The following is a 16,491-nucleotide window of genomic DNA, read 5'->3' on the forward strand; positions in this document are numbered from 1 at the left end:
CTCCAACTTAATAATTTTACTAATTATTTTCATAAGACTTGACGTGACTTGCTGTAAAATAGATTCAATTGTGGATCATTATAAACAACATACAAATTTGTATTACGACCTTTTATTTAAAAAGCAAAGATCAATGTATTTTTTCAACTTTTATTAACTTTCACAAAAAACACGAACTCTATTAGTTATCATTTTTGAAACAAAAATTTATTTTTTAAACCAATATAGAAAATTTTTTGGTTGTCAATGTGAAGCTACGCCAATCCGTCCCTATGTTGCTGGACTGAGAAAATAAATAGAAAAACTTAATTTAAGGTTCAATTAGTCGTACAAAATTGATTCACCACTGAAAAATAATTTTGCAATATTTAATAAAAATGAATATTTTGTATGAAATCCTACTTGTTCGACTTTAACTTGTGATTGATGGATAAGTTTCTATGCACCATCTCCTTCTTCACAGTTTCCTCAATCTCTTCTTTCGTCAGAGCTCTCAAGTAAATATTTGTGTCTGAAACGGATTTCTCTTGAATTATATTCCATCCATCTTTTGCTGGTGTGGATAATGCGGCATTTGGCACTTGCACATTTTTAAAATTTTCCATTTCATTCCCGTATGGAATAACGGATTCATAAGCTCTCATTGTTCGTTTGATTACATCAAGACCTTCTTCATCCTTCAAATGTTCACGGTTCGATAGAGATCTAAGTTTCATGCCGTAATTGTATGAATGTATCAGTCTGGCTACTTCCACTTCTATTTCACTCAAAAACTCAGTCATGTTTCTTGGATTTACGTCCAAATCTAACCCGAGTTTTGTTTCAATAGCATCCATATCGCAGCACAACTCCTGACAAATTTGTATTATGGATCTTATATTTTATTATAAAATGAATTTTGATGGCCTGGCTCGAATGCAATGCACTTTCAATCTCGATGGATCTACTTATTAGTGTTTAAAAAGTTAAGAGAGCACGTTGATTACAAAAATGTTTACGACAGACCTAACATTTTTACAAAAAGATTAAAAATGAATGAAATCAAACATTTTTTTAAACAAGCGAACATGAAGTAAATAACTAGGTTTAAATTTAAAGGAGAACTTTATAGCGGAACTTCAAATACTCACCACAGAAAATTGAGTTGTACTCGTTGAAAAATCATCCTAAAAGAGATTTAATGGCCGAAAAAAATCTAAATTTTTTTAAAAATGATGTTGTTGCAGAGAGATTTTGAAAATGGTCGCCTACAATTTTGACAAATAACAAACTCTTAAAACGAATGTAAATAGCGTACCTGATGCATTTAAGCAGTTAATGTTAATAAATAAGTTAACCTTAAACGTGCATTCAATGAAGTGCTTGATGATTTCCATGGTAGCATTGATTTGACAACTTTCTTTGTCACACTTATCCATTTCTCGCATCAGCTCTAAATATTTCTCTTCATTTTTCTTCGCTAACACATTGTAATTCTCTTCAACCACAATTTCTTCGTTTTTCAGTTCCTCAATGTCTTTCAAAAGAGAATTGTGCTTTTGTTTCAGATGGGTCAGTTCTCCATTCAAGTCGGCAATATAGTTGAAGAGCGCCATTTTGTCCGCCTCCTTTTGATTGTACGTGTGAACCATCATGAATCCTTCTTTCTCTTCCGTCAAATCTTGGATAGCTTCAAGGGCTTCTTTTTGTTGGGACAGCATTTTGTTCTCAGATTGCATTGTTTTTTTCAGCTCATCCAATTGTCGTTCAGTTCCTATTGCCCTCAAGTCGCTTCGTTCGTTCAGTTTTCTAGCAAGAAAATCAGTGGCTTTTGTATCGTATCTGATCATCTATGAACAGCAATGTGTTTAAACGTTTATATATTTCCATGCAATCATCCAGCCAGCCAAACAAAAGCTTTCAAATAAGTTGTTCGCTTTCATGTAAGCCTTTCAGCACACATTTTTCAAACGTAAAATTTATCCCAACTCGTCGTACAAGCCTCACCTAATTCATATAATTTTGTCTATAAAAATTCTGAATACGAATAACATTTCATTACTTAAGAGGTGTGACAAGTGTTGGCTAATTTAAACTTTAAATAGCTGATCAGAAAAGTTATAATGAAAGCAAATAAAACACTTGAAGCGAACGATCCGACCTGCTTCATGCTCTCAATTTTTTGTTGATACAAATCTTCCTCTTTCTTATTGCCACTGAGAACAGCGTTGATCATAGTAACTGTGGTTTCCTTTTCTTCAATTGACTGCTGGGCTTCTTCCAACAGTTTCTTCTTCTTCAATTTTATCATTTCAATTTCTTTCAAGACTTTTTTGTAACTCACTTCGTATTTATTACGAAGCACTTTGATATCGTCTATCTTGTCACGCAGTTTCTAGACAATTATAGTTCAACGCAACGCTTAGTTTTTCCAATATTTATTATCATAGAATAATTGTACTTATAAAACTTTGCCTCGAGTGGCTAAAAACTAGTAAGTGGTAGACTAACCTGGTTTTCCACAATAGATGAGTTGTAATGAACAGAGCGTTGGTACTTGTGGTGTTCGAGATCCTGGATATATTGTATTCGAGTGAATCGAATTTTGGCTGCCTCAAAAAATTTACTCAAGTCAACTTTCTTGATCATCAAATCTTTTTCCTGAGTTTAATTATTGTTAAAAAAATTTTTAAATGGTTTTGATGAGAATATTTTAAAAATTTTACTTTTTCATTTATGCCCAGCTGAACTCTGTTGATTTGTTCAAGAGTTTTTGTTATACTTTCGACGAGGCAAGTCTCTTTGTTCAGCAAAATCATCAACTCGTTTCTTATTTTCCTTTTTTTTTTTGAAATAATGGGATCCGTACTTTCGCATTGTAAAAGCTGTTTATTTGTGTCGCGTTCCTGTTTCAAGGCTTCAACCATCAGCATGTATCTTAAAAAATGATTTAAAAGTTTGTTCTATGTTTTCATAACTTTATTTATAACGTTACTGTTATTGTTAAAAGTTCTATGATCGCTAATATAATTCATTTCTGGCAGCGACATGACGTGGTGCAGCGTAGAGAGCTCGCTCCTCAGTGGATGATGCACACGTGTGATACAACGTTAGTTTGGTTTTATTTGGGAAGTTGTGAGTGAAACACTTTTTAAGTTTCCTACTTAACTATACGGCTTTAAAAATGTGTGTGTGTGTGTGTGTATGTGTGTGTATGTGTATGTGTGTATGTGTGTGTGTGATGTATACAAATAGCATGTGTATCTGAGCGTCGGTTCAGTGCTGCTAACAAAGATCTGCTAACTTGCCAAAGATCTTATCGGCGTCCTTGGTGTATGACCTGTACTGTTCGAACAGTGATTTGTGGTCGCATATCAACTTGTTCAAAGTGTCAAACGGGTTTTCATCTCCATTCAGCTGCCCATTGCCTGTTGTCTTCTTCCTCGACTCCACTTTTTTCGTCTTTTTAATAAAAGCGTTTTCCGTTTCCAAACTCTCCATTGAAAAAATTTATTCTGATTATAGTTTTAAACCAATTTTATTATACTTTACAGAACCAACTTAATCATTTTTATATTAACAAACATAAATATAAACTAAACGTTTAACTTCATTGCATTATGACGATTCCATTGATACGGTGATCAAAATAATCCTAAGTTACTTGTCTATGATTGTTTACAAACGATAATATTGTAGTTTAAACTGGTGATGCACGTGTTTTATTTTTATTTTTATCTTATGATTGAAAAAATTGTTTTGATAAATTTCTAAAACATGTCGAACAAGGCGTAAGTGTTATTTAATTTTGTTCGTTTGAGAGCAATGTGAACCTAATTTTTTCGTCCACCTGATGAATTTTTTACTATTTATTTAATTAATATTAACGATCCGGATAAATAAGTATTTTTAAATTTTTTTATGATAATATTTATATAATATAATAATTAATAACAGTGATAATAATAAATTTAAGCTTCAACAATTATCAATTTTTTTTAGTTTCTAAAAAACTTGCTAATAAAATAATATATAAAATTATAAATCATATGTTATCATAATAAAATAAATAATAAATCAAACAAGTTATTAAATTAAAAATTAATAATTAATGGAAATGATTTATAAAAATAAATATAAAATAATAATAATAAATGAATTTGTTAAATAATTTTTTCAAAAGGGATGATGATTTTGAGTTGTGGAACAATGAAAAAATTTGTGAAGACGAAAATGAAAATGAGGTCAGTTAGATGATATTTTAGTTTTATTTAAAAAAGAGTGTAAGTAAATGTAATGTAAATGTATTGGAGAATGATCACACACATGCATCACAAACACTTCATGTGATGTGGTAAAATAAAATATCATATAAAATATCATATGATAAAATATCATATTTTATTTCTGTAGGACGAGTTGAAGCTTCAGCACTTGAAGAAAACAGTTGCACAACTTTCAGGCAAACAGAGGTTTTTTGGGGTTTTCTGATTATTAAAAATAATTTCATTTTTGTGTTTTTAATGTTGTATCACTCAACTTACACTTTATAACTCATCTTATGTTTTACATTTTTTTTCATTGTAGATTTTTCATTCCAAATTTGTATTATAATGCTAATTAACTTTTTTTAAAACTCTCATTGTTGATTAATTATATTTGATTATTTTTATTTTTGGATGTTACTTGCTTAATATTAAAGATAATCTGTTTCTCAATTTTTAAATTCTTTAATGAAATTACTCTTGAGGTTTAATGTTAATGTTGACGTTTAATTTTGTTTAACCCACAAACAGGAGAGCAGACCTCCGAACTGAACCAACAACAAATATCTCCACACTCACATCTCTCAGTCAGCTATGCTTTCATTCATTGCTCCTTCTCGATTTCATTTATAAAATATCCATTTTGTAAACTTTGTTTGCCAATATTTCATGCTTCTACTTGTCTTCTAACATGTTTAGCCTAACAGACCTTAAGAGCATTGTTAAAATGGAAAAACACTTTCATACAAATGCAGATAAAGTATCTCTGGATGATTTGATAAGCCCAGAAACGAAGCAGAGCAAAGATCTGCTGGCACTGAAAAAGGACCTTAAAAAACAAAATGTCCTTGAGAAACCACTTCACAGAGCTGAGCATGAAAAGGTTTCGTTTTTATCATTTCTATTTGACGTTTTTTTTTTCATTTTAATTTGTTTTGAATGTGTGAATTGTTGTTGTTGTTGCAGGGAATGAATTGTTTTTTGTTTTTGGCTCAAACTATTGTCACATTTTGTAATATTATTTTTGTATAGTTAATTAATTACATTTAACTTGTTTTAGAAGTTATCAAATTTAAAAAAATAATCACCTCCATGGCTTAAGGAGTAATATAACAGTTATTTAAACAATAAACTTTGCTATTTAAACACTAAATTTTACTACCAATGTCATTGTATTACACTTGTTGTATATAAAAATAATATACTTGGACACATTAGATTAGAAGGATAATTGGATATGAAGAAGCAGTCAAGACCATGACATGCTGGGATCCAATTATCAAGGGATATGATAAGGTTCATCGTCTTCTCATCTTTCTCTTTCATCATTTTATCTCTTCATTTGCTTCCATCAGCCAAATATATCATTATCACATTTATTACTTCAATGTTATGTTTGCATTATCAAAATTGATGCAATCTGTTTGATCCATTGTGTCTTTTTTATGGAGTAGCCTTTATTTCAGCCATGTAGAGCACACTTTAGCAATTATTTTTAGTATTTATTTTATTTTTATTAATTTTTTTTGTCTATTTTTTTCTTTTTTGGTATTAAGATGAAGATTTTTATTCCAATCCTTTGTTCTTTTATAATAATTTTTCACCAGACATCTATTTGTTCTTTCTTTTTCACTCTAACTCCATAACATTTGACTTGTAAAGCTCTTCATTTGACAGTGTGCCTTGTTTCTACGTGTGTCAGTTGGTTGGTTGGTTGGTTGAATCTCCAAATTTCATGCACCACTTCTCAGTGCAACTCTTTAAACTATCATCATTTGTTTCATAAATTTTTGATTGATTGAATTTAAATTTGGTTGGAGTAAAATTAATTTTAGTCAAATTTATTTTTTAAACTTATTTATTGTTGACAGCAAAAACACATGAACTATCCTCTAGTTCAACCGAACATTAATATCATTGAAAAGACCAACACATTCGTTAAGCATCAAAAGGTTGGCTGCTCTTCATTCAATTATTAATTTATTAATTTTTATATATATTTATTAATTTATTATTATTAATTGTTAATTATTTTACTGGTTAATTAGTTAAATGTGAAACTCGTCTTTTGACCATGTTCTGTGTATAAGTTTGGCTTCATGTATATAACATCAGGCCAAAATTTGATTCTTTATGTTTACTGGTGGAAAGGTAAAATGAAAAATTTTTTCTCAGTCCGACATGTGCAAATGTTACCTTTTTTTTATTATGTTCAAGTTTGAGTTAGTCAAATTGGTAGTGGGTGACTTCATTCTTTAGCCATTCACTCGTTCATCTTCTCATTCATTCATTCACTGGTTCATCCTCTCATTCATTTACTCGTTCATTCACTCATTCTTTATCACTGACTGACAGCCTCTAACGAACCTGGAGCTAGCAGTGGCAGACGTGCTACAGGCCAACAAAGACCACCTCATCGACACAAAACCATTGTCCGCTTTCGAGGAGAGAGCCCTCAAGGCTATGAGCATTGAGAAGGTTATAACGACTTTTATTATTATTATTATTATTATTATTGTTGTTGTTGTTGTTGTTGTTATCATTTAAGGTTATTTTATGATGAATTCTATTTATTCTATTAAATTTTAACAATTGTTAACAGTTAATTCTTTTTTTGTGTTTGTGTTTTAAACCGAAAATGAAAAGATCCTTCCTTGTTATTATTAAAGATTTATTGATAAGCTTAACGATATGATATGATATAATATAACGATACGACATCAAATGTTTAACGACGATGACGATGATGATGATGATGACATGGACAATCATTAACACAGGCGCAAGCTCGAAGGGCAGAACTCCAGAAGCAACGAGCTCTCCTTTCGTACCATGCTGCCAAGATGAAGAGGCAGGGGAAGATTAAAAGTAAAAGGTTGTCAATTAGCTAATAAATTATAATTGGTTGATCAATTAATTAATTAATTAATTAATTAACTACCTGGTCTGATGAATTCATTCAATATATGAATATATGTAAAAAGATATTGAATTTGTTTAATTGATCAACTGTCTTATCCACTAACTGGTCATTTAAAAAGTTGTATTCACTAACCAGTCTCTATGTATCGTTCTTCCAATTATATACTATCTGGATCCAACTTTGTATCTACATTATTTTTCTATAAATAATAATTATATAATTAATTATCCACTTAATTAATTAATTAACTGTCTATTAACTGGTACATGAGACTTTTGATTCTTTGCACCAGCCAACTAATTATTAATTAGAGATGTTACATGTTACATCTAATTTGCACTTTGTTGGTTGGAAATGCACGGCATGGATGGCTATCTCGATTTACATCTTTCGGAATCAGTCGTTTGTTTGAATGGAGAATAAAATATCGGCTATTCCAAGATCGTCGTTCTTTTATTTTTGGAAAAGTGGCGTGAAATTTGCATAAATTGATACTTTATTTCGGATTTTGAAAAATTTGGGGATGGGCGTTTTATGTAGATAGTATATGGGTAAATTTTGCATGCCTATACATCACTAAACTAAATAATGTACGCGAATGATCAGCTCATTGTAGTGTTATTATTTCGTGATGTTATTGCAATTATTATCACCTTGATAGGTACCATCGTCTGCTGAGGAAGTCGAAGCGAAAGGAGGACGAGAAGAAATTGGAGGAGATGAAGGTCAAAGATCCAGAAGCTTATCAGCAGTGGCTTGCTAAAGAGGAAAGAAAAAGGATCGAGGTTGGTTTGCTAGTTCTTGTTTGATTGGTTGGTTGATGGATTAGTTTTTTGGTTGGTTGATTGATCTTGTTGGTTGGTTGATTACATAGCTAGTTAGTTGGACTGTAAATTCATTCATTGGTTTGCCATTTATTTTTTTATATCTAGCTAATTTGCCTGACAAACAATTTTGTAATTAATTGAACAACTTGTAAAAACCGCTCTCACAATTGATTCGTTTCATCATATCTATCATTCAGGAAAGAATGACATTGAAGCACAAGGGAGCCAGCAAGTTGATGAAGAGGCAGACCAAGTATGGAAAGTACAACAGTGAGGTTCGTTTGCGATTGGCTGGCTGGTTTTTCGTTTGATTGGTTGGCTGATTGGACGATTGATTGATTGGTTGGCTATTTACTGGATAGTTGGTTGACAGTATGGTTTATTATCTGATTCAAAATCTGGCGTTATGTCTTTTTAGCTTGAATCTGTGATCAGACAGTTTACTAATAAAATAAATTGTTTCTTGGCATGAAATCAACAGTTAAGCTGTTTAATTATTCAGCTTCTGCGGACATAAATGTTTTATAGTTTTTTTATTAAAATGAGGTTTTAAATAATTAATTGTTAATTCCACAATTTTGAATAACTTTCAACAGAGCAGGCAGGCCGTTCAAGATATGATTCAAACAGGGAAAGAGCTGGCAGCCAAGAAGGAATTGGACAGTGACGATGACGACGACGACGAAGAGGAGGATGCTGATGAAGAAGAGGAAATGGGTGAGAAAGAAGATGGCGCTGCAAAAGATGCTCACAGCAAACAAGGGGTGATAATTAATGATGATGATGATGATAAAGGAGAAGAGAGTAATGAAGATGACGATGTTGCTGCTGCTGATGATGATGATGATGGGAAAGTGGGTGATACAGAAGATGATGCTAAAAAAGATGATGATGATAACGCAGACAAAGATAGTGGTGAAAGCGAAGATGATGACGAGGACGACGATGATGATAATGAAAATGATGATGAAGATGAAGAGGAAGAAAATGGTGCCGAAAAAAGCAAATTAATTGATGATGACAATGATAAAGATGATGTTGACGTTAGCGTGGCTCTGAATGAGAACACGGTGAGGAAACGAACCTACGAAGAAGTGGACAAGTCTGATGATGAAGAAGGCGATGTGAGAGAGGATAATGACAAAGATGATGATGGTGATGACCTAGAAAATCCAAAGCATAAAGTTGATGGCATTGATGATGAGGACAAAACAAAGGAATGGAAGGAATCTCATGGCAAAAAAAGTAAGAAAAGAAAACTTGAAACAGGCTCTATCGTCAGACCTCAGCAGTTTATTCAGGTTCATTCAATTTTTTTAACATTTTCTTGCTAGACTTTTTTCACTTTTTTTCAAACAAAATTACACTGTCCAATAGTTTTTTTCTCTATTGTAATTTTTCTTTAAACTTTCCTTTATCTGGAAATTTTATTCATGTCTATGAATTTTTTGTTATTTGAAATTTAACTTATGTATTATATTTCTTGTTACTACACAAATTTATTATATAATATTGACAAATCCATTACATATTATCATGCTTTTTAATGTACGTTAAACTGTTTTCGTTGGATGAAAATTTTTTTCTTACCAATCCTTACCAACCATCAACCAAACAACCGCTCAATTGTTGGAGACGTCTTTTACTCAGGTCAAGGAGCGCGTAGTCAAAAAACCGGCCATCGACGGCAGCACATCATCCGGTCAGTCGAAAACGAAGACAGTAAGTGAAGCCATGGAAGAGGACGAGGTGATGATGGAGTTTGTGGAGGAGAAGAAACAGATGGAGGAGAGGGACAAATTGAAGGACATTGACATGACACTTCCTGGCTGGGGTGAGTGGACAGGAGTGGGCATCAAAGTTTCAAAGAAGAAGAGGAAAAGGTGAGTACGATTATTTTTTTTTTTTGTATCAAAGAAAAAATTTTCGGTTTCAAACTATGAAACGATTATCTCGTTAAAAATAGGAATTTGACTCGATAATATACTTCTTCCATATTTAAAAATTACATCCCAGTCTCTGCAATACAACAACTATTGGTTCCACGCTGCCTTTTAAGCTCTCATATCTTTTTAGACTTAATTTGACAGTGAATATTACAAACGTTATCACCCATCATCACTGCTACCAGGTTCATCATAAAAGCTCCGTTGCAGCCACCAAGAAAGGACAAACATTTGAATGCCGTCATCATCAGTGAGTTGAAGGATGAGGCCATTGCTAAACACCAGGTCGTGTTTCTTTTCTTCTCTCTACTTTGTGTTTACGTGTGCCCATAAGCTGTTTCGTATGAATGGCTATATGGTCACAAAGTGGCGGATCTAGAAAGGGCACTGGAGACCCCGTTGTGAGCAATTTTTTAATTAAAGTAAGAAAAAGTATTGTTTTATGTTTAAAATCGACCCTTGAAAGGTCGTTTCAACCACTCTACCATAAATCTTGCCCCCAGCGTGAAAATTTTGGGCCTCCCATGAAAGTTCAAACTTTAAAATTTTCGTCCCTGTGCCGTCAAAATTTTCTAGATCCGCCACTGTGGTCATGAAACAATGACCTTAACCTGTGAACGTGTGTTTAATAAGTCGTTATAATTTCATGGTAAAATGAATTGTTGTGTTTGCTTTCGAACAGGTGAGCACATTACCTTGGCAGTACCACAACGTACATGAGTTTCAGAGATCGATCAAGCAACCGATAGGCAAGCAGTGGAACAGGGAGGAAGTCTATAAGAAGAAGATCACACCAAGGAACTTCATTAAGATGGGGCAAATTATCGAGCCCATTGATAAAAATGATGTCTTTAAAAAACTTGACAAGTCCACATTTAATAGTTTAAAGAGCAGCAATGATAAAAATAAAAATAACTTTAAAAGTAACAAATTAAGGAGTAAAAATGCACCTAAGAAACACAAGGGTCCTAAATAACCCGCACGATTGTTGCAATGTAATTAATGTATTGTTTTAAATATATTTTATTTATGTCATCCTACATTTCTTATTTAGGGGCATCACATTTTATCATTATTTTATTTTTATTTAATTTTGTGATTGGTTTTGTAATATATACTATTTGACTTAAATAAATTTTCAAAAATCTCTGAGAAGACATGTTCATGCTTTGATGTTCTGATTTAAATACAATGCATGGCTGATTTAAATACCATATGTATTACTTACCTTTAATGAAACCAATAAACTTCGACGAATATCAGTTGTAATACTTGCCCATCAATGCATTCCGTGACTTATAGTATCATCCTCGCCTGCAAGAAGTTTTAAAAGACATTAAAAGTCTTATTAGCTATTTATATTCCAATTTAATCAACTGGATCATTTAACTTTTATACGTTTATCAACTGCTAGCCTTCCCGATACGCCAGTTTGCGATTGGATATTTTTGAGCATAAGAATGGAAGGCGTGGGCATCAAAGTTTCAAAGAAGAGGAAAAGGTCCTTATTTAGGTTTTCCAGTTCAGTTTATAACGTTTCTGATGAATTTATTCTATAAGTTTTCTTTTGGATGCAATACGTTTGAAATGTTACTTTTAAGGAGTACCTTTTTTGTATCATGTACAAGCGATCAAGTAGTACCATATATTTTTACATTCATCGCTTATAAAAAAAAAGCTTTAATTCTTTAATTAATCACTTGCATGCGTTGGCTTTCCCTTGCCAGTTAGTCATTGTCCTCAGATGTTTTTAATGCTTTCACTACATTCCGCGCATAATTCAATTCACTAATTCTAACGATCCGATCTCAATCGGTCAATTTATTGAAGTTAAAAAATCGAAATCAATAAACTGATCGGTGTTTATGTTTAAAATAGCTTCGTTCGTTTGACAATCACAGAAAGTTTACGATGGAAGTGACTGCGTGTGCGAAAACGTTCGTTCTCTCCGTCAACCAGTACAAGTGCAACTGTAGCAGTGAAGATGCACAATCACATCTCATGCGTCAGATTGATGTTAGTTAAGTTAGCTACTACCTTTCTCAATTGCTATTAAATTATTGTTGGCAGTAATTTAATTAAATCATGATTACTTTGTTAATGTTATTAATTAATCAATCAATCATTTAAAAACCACAAAAACAAATAGTCAAATATTAATAAATAAATCATTTATTAATTGATAATTAATTAGTAGAAAATAATTATATAAATGAACTTTCATAACTGAGCAAGACACACATTTACATGTCAGATTTCACTGAAATTATTCTAGTATTTTAATTTTTATTTTAATGTACAGTACATTCGCTGATTACTAAATTACTTATTATATATTATTAATATAATATATAGCTTACAATGTAAGGTGTAAGCCTTACATACATTGTAATTAGTTACCTGTAAATTCTGATTTCAATGTAATAATTTTTGATGTTTTGAATGTTGTAGGTTTTAACAACGATAACTGCAAAAGGTTCCTCTTTGTTATTTTTTGAATCAACTGAAATTCTTCAAAGCGAATGCATGACATCAATCATCAGCCTACTCAATGACTACACGATCATCAAATCTACTCCACTCATCAACAAGACACTTTCCTTACTTAGTAATTTAGGTCTCAATCTATTTTTCTTTCTTTTTTTATTTTTTAATAATTGTTTTAAAATTTTCCATTTCCATTTTTTGTAAAAAATATTCTTTAATGGGCTGTATGTATATAATCTGTGTTGAATTTTCACCTCAGCCAATTCAGATATTGTGAAGGATTGTCTAAGGGATACATTTGACCTACCAAACATACTGCTAAATGTTTTCAGATCAACATTATCATCATCCGATGAACTGAGCATTTCATTGGTTGGTTCTTTTTCTATGCAAGATTAACAGTTTTGAGGTGAAATGTTTTCATTTCATCTAATTTTTGTAAGTTCTTGATTATTCATCGACATTGGAAATAGGTTAATGTTGTCTATTGCAATGTATTTTTTATATTTTTATATATACATGTCTTCACAGACATTATAATTGTGATTTTTAAACTTGATTAAAGTTCATCTTGAATAGAAACAGTAAATAATGTCACTAAGTTGGTCTTTGATGTTATTTAAGAAATGTACACGAAATACAAAAGAGCAGACACACTCCTTCAAATTGTAATCAATTGTAAAATATGAGGAGTAAATAAATTAATTAATGAATGAATATATTTGAGCAGTGTGTGAGGTTACTGCAGAAGTTGACATACAAGGCAGCTCTCCCATATCCTGTTATGAAGTTGAATGAATTGCTCCACTACCTCCTCCAACAAATGTATGTGTGTTCTTCTTCAATGTCTTCAATGAATGTTCCACACGCGCACACACATGCAAACATGAATGTTTATCTGTTTTTATCTGTACAAATTTCTCACCATTCATTACCAGCACTTTTCAACCAACAGGACATTGTTTGTTATATTATATTTTAAATAATAAAAAACTATACTAACAACTATTATTGCTACTTACATTTACATTATTTCTACTTTTTTCATTCTTGATACTAAAGTTATTCTCCTACTACTCTCTATATACATATACTACTACTAATACTACTGCTACTATTAGTAATAGTGATAATAATATTGTAGATGTCAGGCATTACTACTACTGCTACTATTAGTAATAGTGATAATAATATTGTAGATGTCAGGCATCGCCAAGTGGAGAGTGTATGCAGCCCTACCTGAGTCTGCTGTCGAACCTGACTCACGAGAGCCAACATGTTCAGATGTTCATCAAGTCCATTGTTAGTCCATGTGCTGTGGTCTTTTTGAGTTGTGTTGTGGTATGGCGTGTATGTTTATGTATAGTATGGTATCTTCTACACAACTTCTTTGGGATTTTTTTGTCGGTGTTATATATACCAAGTTGTGCTATGTTTTGTTTCCATTTTTTTTTTGGCCGAGAGAGATAATTAGTTTGATGAATGCAGGACAATTTGAAAGCTGTTCTGAAAAAGTTCATGAGTTTCATGAGCCATACGAATCAGAAGATGTGCATATCATCCATTGCAATCCTCCACAACCTCAAGCTTGACAAGTGCATTGCTGGCCAGGTTCATCAATCATTTAAACATACATTTAAATTAATATTATACTGCTTTCCGGTTTTATTTATTAAAGTTTTTTTAAAATTTTCTTCTATTAAGATGTTAGCATTAGCTTAAGGACGTAGTTTGTGTTTTTATTCATTTTATCATCTTCACCTCACAGATCTTCACCCCGTCAAATGTCACTCAAATATTCCAACTCCTCTTCAACATTCTGAACAACAGCAAAATCAACAAAACCAACTCAGCACAACACTATGCAGTCGATCTGTTTGTTGATATATTGCATGATCCATATTTGAAGAAACAACTTATTGAGTAATTTTTTCATTGTCATTTCGTTGGCTTGTTGATGTGTTGATGTATTTTATTGTAATTATTGTTTGTTAATGTTGTTATAGTGATGTTCTTTGTGTGTTATTAAGGTAGTAATCTTCATGGTGTAACTTTGTAGCTAAATCAATTTGTTTTAAGAGTGATGTTCATGCTATTATTATTTGTGTTGTTTTGTTTCAGATACAAACACCTGAGTACATGCCTGTCGCTGCTTATCAATGGGTTATCCATGCAAAATGTCCATCATTTCAATGTGGTCAGTGGTTGTGTCATCACTGTTAACGCGATTTACTGATTATAAAAAAACTTATTGTTGAATAGTATTGTTATTTATTGACCATCTCCTGTTACTGCCTGTAGAGTGTTTCATTATTTTTATTTTATCTCGGCAACTAACTAGACTAAAGTTTTTTTTAACTATTTTTCCAGATTTTAGAACTGTTGATAAACTTCTCTAGCGAGACGAAATTAAAAGAAATTATTTTCAAAATAATTTTCGACAATCCTCTGTGTCAGAGCGTTTCTCTTGACGTGGAATCACTGGTCAGCACTATCAAAAACTACGACATGTGTGCTGCCAGCAACAACAACGACAACAGTCACAACTGTTTTCTTGTTGTTGTCATTTGTGTGTTGTTGTCGGATGATGTCGACAGTCACAACGCAAACAAAAATGCCTGCATGCTCTCGTTGCAGCTCCTCTTAACATTTCTTCACGAAGTTGCACCACTTTTTTGTTTCAACGTTTTGTTTCGATATTTTTTAGTATAACTTCATCTTCATTTTAAAATTTTATTCAACTCATTTTCCTTGATATAGATTGTTTTTAATTTAACAGTATGTTTGATTTCGTGATATAATTTTAATTGATAACTGGTTGACAGGTGAACAAAACAAACATTGACAACGCTCCTCAGCTTGATACATCAAACTACAACAACAGCACAAAGTACAACAACAACATCAACAGCACTAACAACAACTATCAGTTGGAAATAATGAACATGATGAGGGTGGATATTTTGATTCCCGTTCTGTCTCGCCTTCTCAATAAATTGCTGTCTACCAAGATGCTTAGTTCTAAAAAGTTAATCATCTGTCTGAGGATTCTGAAATATATCCTTTTGTTCATGATGTTTGCATTTTATTGATATTTAAGTAAAGATCATGGCTTTATTGTTGTCGTTATTATTATTAATGCAACTGATGTTGTTTCTCGGGTTGATCATTTGCATATTGTTGTTGTGTGTAACTATCAGTTGCCTGGTTTGTGGTTATAATAAAAAGGTTTGGGTGTGCTAGACTATGAACAGAAATATGTTAGGCTTAAAGGCTTAGTGTTTTTGAAGGATTGGTAATGCATGAGAAATGATTTGAACAGGCTCATTATCATCCTCATTCTAAAACAATGATGTGATAATGGATGTAACTGTTCACTGTGTTATAAAATGTTGCCGATGATTATGAATGAATGTAGCTGTCCGCATAGTTCCTTGACTTGTGGTCACCTTTCTGCATGAACAAGACAAACATGAACCAAGTGAAACAGCAGGTGAACAAAGATGTTTGTATGAACGCGGTGAACGAGCAACTGATGGCGACAGATGAGAACATACTCGCAAAGAACATCATGTCCCTGAGCATCAGTCAGAACAGCACCTCTCATCACCAAAACACCACCAACAGCGTTGCCACTTCAGCTGATGCCAGGTTCTTCAAGTGAATCTCTATTATGTATAATCATCCAAATAATTTTCAATTTTATATGTTTCTTTTTGTTTGTAATTGTAGTGCCATATTACATTTAATAGGAGTGTCATATTATAATTATTTAGCCGCCTGCTTAGAGAAAATACTTTTCCAAATTAAAAAAAATTGAGTTATTAAGGATTTTTAATTTAATAAATTAATTGAGTAAATAAGTGCAGGTTTTCAAATCTACTACTTTAAACATAATCTCTCATAGCAACATAAGTTGATAGAGTGAGTTGATGTGTTGAAATATCTATCCTACGTCGTCTCAGTAACAGTGTTGTTTGGTTAATAATGTTGGGTTGCTACAGTTGCGTTTATGATAACATGAAGAAAATGGATAGTAAGTAATTTGTCGTTGATAATGAGTT

At 32.2% G+C, this 16,491-nt stretch overlaps 3 protein-coding genes across 3 annotated transcripts; 2 read left to right on the plus strand and 1 right to left on the minus strand.

The window, feature by feature from the left end:
- Positions 1-398: 398 nt before the first annotated feature.
- HELRODRAFT_163447 (hypothetical protein) lies at positions 399-3,480 on the minus strand (the record flags this gene model as incomplete). Its single annotated transcript, XM_009027311.1, has 6 exons — positions 399-851; positions 1,338-1,829; positions 2,141-2,374; positions 2,491-2,640; positions 2,706-2,916; positions 3,284-3,480. The coding sequence occupies 6 exons, from the start codon at positions 3,478-3,480 to the stop codon at positions 399-401; spliced, it is 1,737 nt and encodes a 578-aa protein (XP_009025559.1).
- A 193-nt stretch (positions 3,481-3,673) lies between these two features.
- HELRODRAFT_189225 (hypothetical protein) lies at positions 3,674-11,092 on the plus strand. The gene is made up of 15 exons (XM_009027312.1): positions 3,674-3,770; positions 4,163-4,223; positions 4,393-4,451; positions 4,776-4,831; positions 5,000-5,127; positions 5,463-5,540; positions 6,116-6,196; positions 6,600-6,722; positions 7,025-7,119; positions 7,829-7,952; positions 8,192-8,256; positions 8,596-9,295; positions 9,645-9,877; positions 10,126-10,225; positions 10,623-11,092. The coding sequence occupies exons 1-15, from the start codon at positions 3,757-3,759 to the stop codon at positions 10,914-10,916; spliced, it is 2,211 nt and encodes a 736-aa protein (XP_009025560.1). The 5' UTR covers positions 3,674-3,756; the 3' UTR covers positions 10,917-11,092.
- A 308-nt stretch (positions 11,093-11,400) lies between these two features.
- Positions 11,401-15,519, plus strand: HELRODRAFT_163449 (hypothetical protein; the record flags this gene model as incomplete). The annotated part of the gene is made up of 11 exons (XM_009027313.1): positions 11,401-11,441; positions 11,842-11,956; positions 12,392-12,557; positions 12,687-12,799; positions 13,158-13,252; positions 13,627-13,729; positions 13,916-14,038; positions 14,196-14,302; positions 14,549-14,624; positions 14,798-14,911; positions 15,253-15,519. 11 exons carry the CDS (start codon positions 11,401-11,403, stop codon positions 15,517-15,519), a joined length of 1,320 nt encoding a protein of 439 aa, XP_009025561.1.
- Between the last annotated feature and the right edge of the window lie 972 nt (positions 15,520-16,491).

Source organism: Helobdella robusta (assembly GCF_000326865.2).
Source record: "Helobdella robusta unplaced genomic scaffold HELROscaffold_5, whole genome shotgun sequence".
In the NCBI taxonomy this organism is placed as follows: Eukaryota; Metazoa; Annelida; class Clitellata; order Rhynchobdellida; family Glossiphoniidae; genus Helobdella; species Helobdella robusta.

Coding starts and splice junctions, on each gene's coding strand:
- HELRODRAFT_189225 (XM_009027312.1), top strand. Junction 9,878..10,125: donor TCAAAGAAGAAGAGGAAAAG/GTGAGTACGATT, acceptor CACTGCTACCAG/GTTCATCATAAAAGCTCCGT. Junction 10,226..10,622: donor AGGCCATTGCTAAACACCAG/GTCGTGTTTCTT, acceptor GCTTTCGAACAG/GTGAGCACATTACCTTGGCA.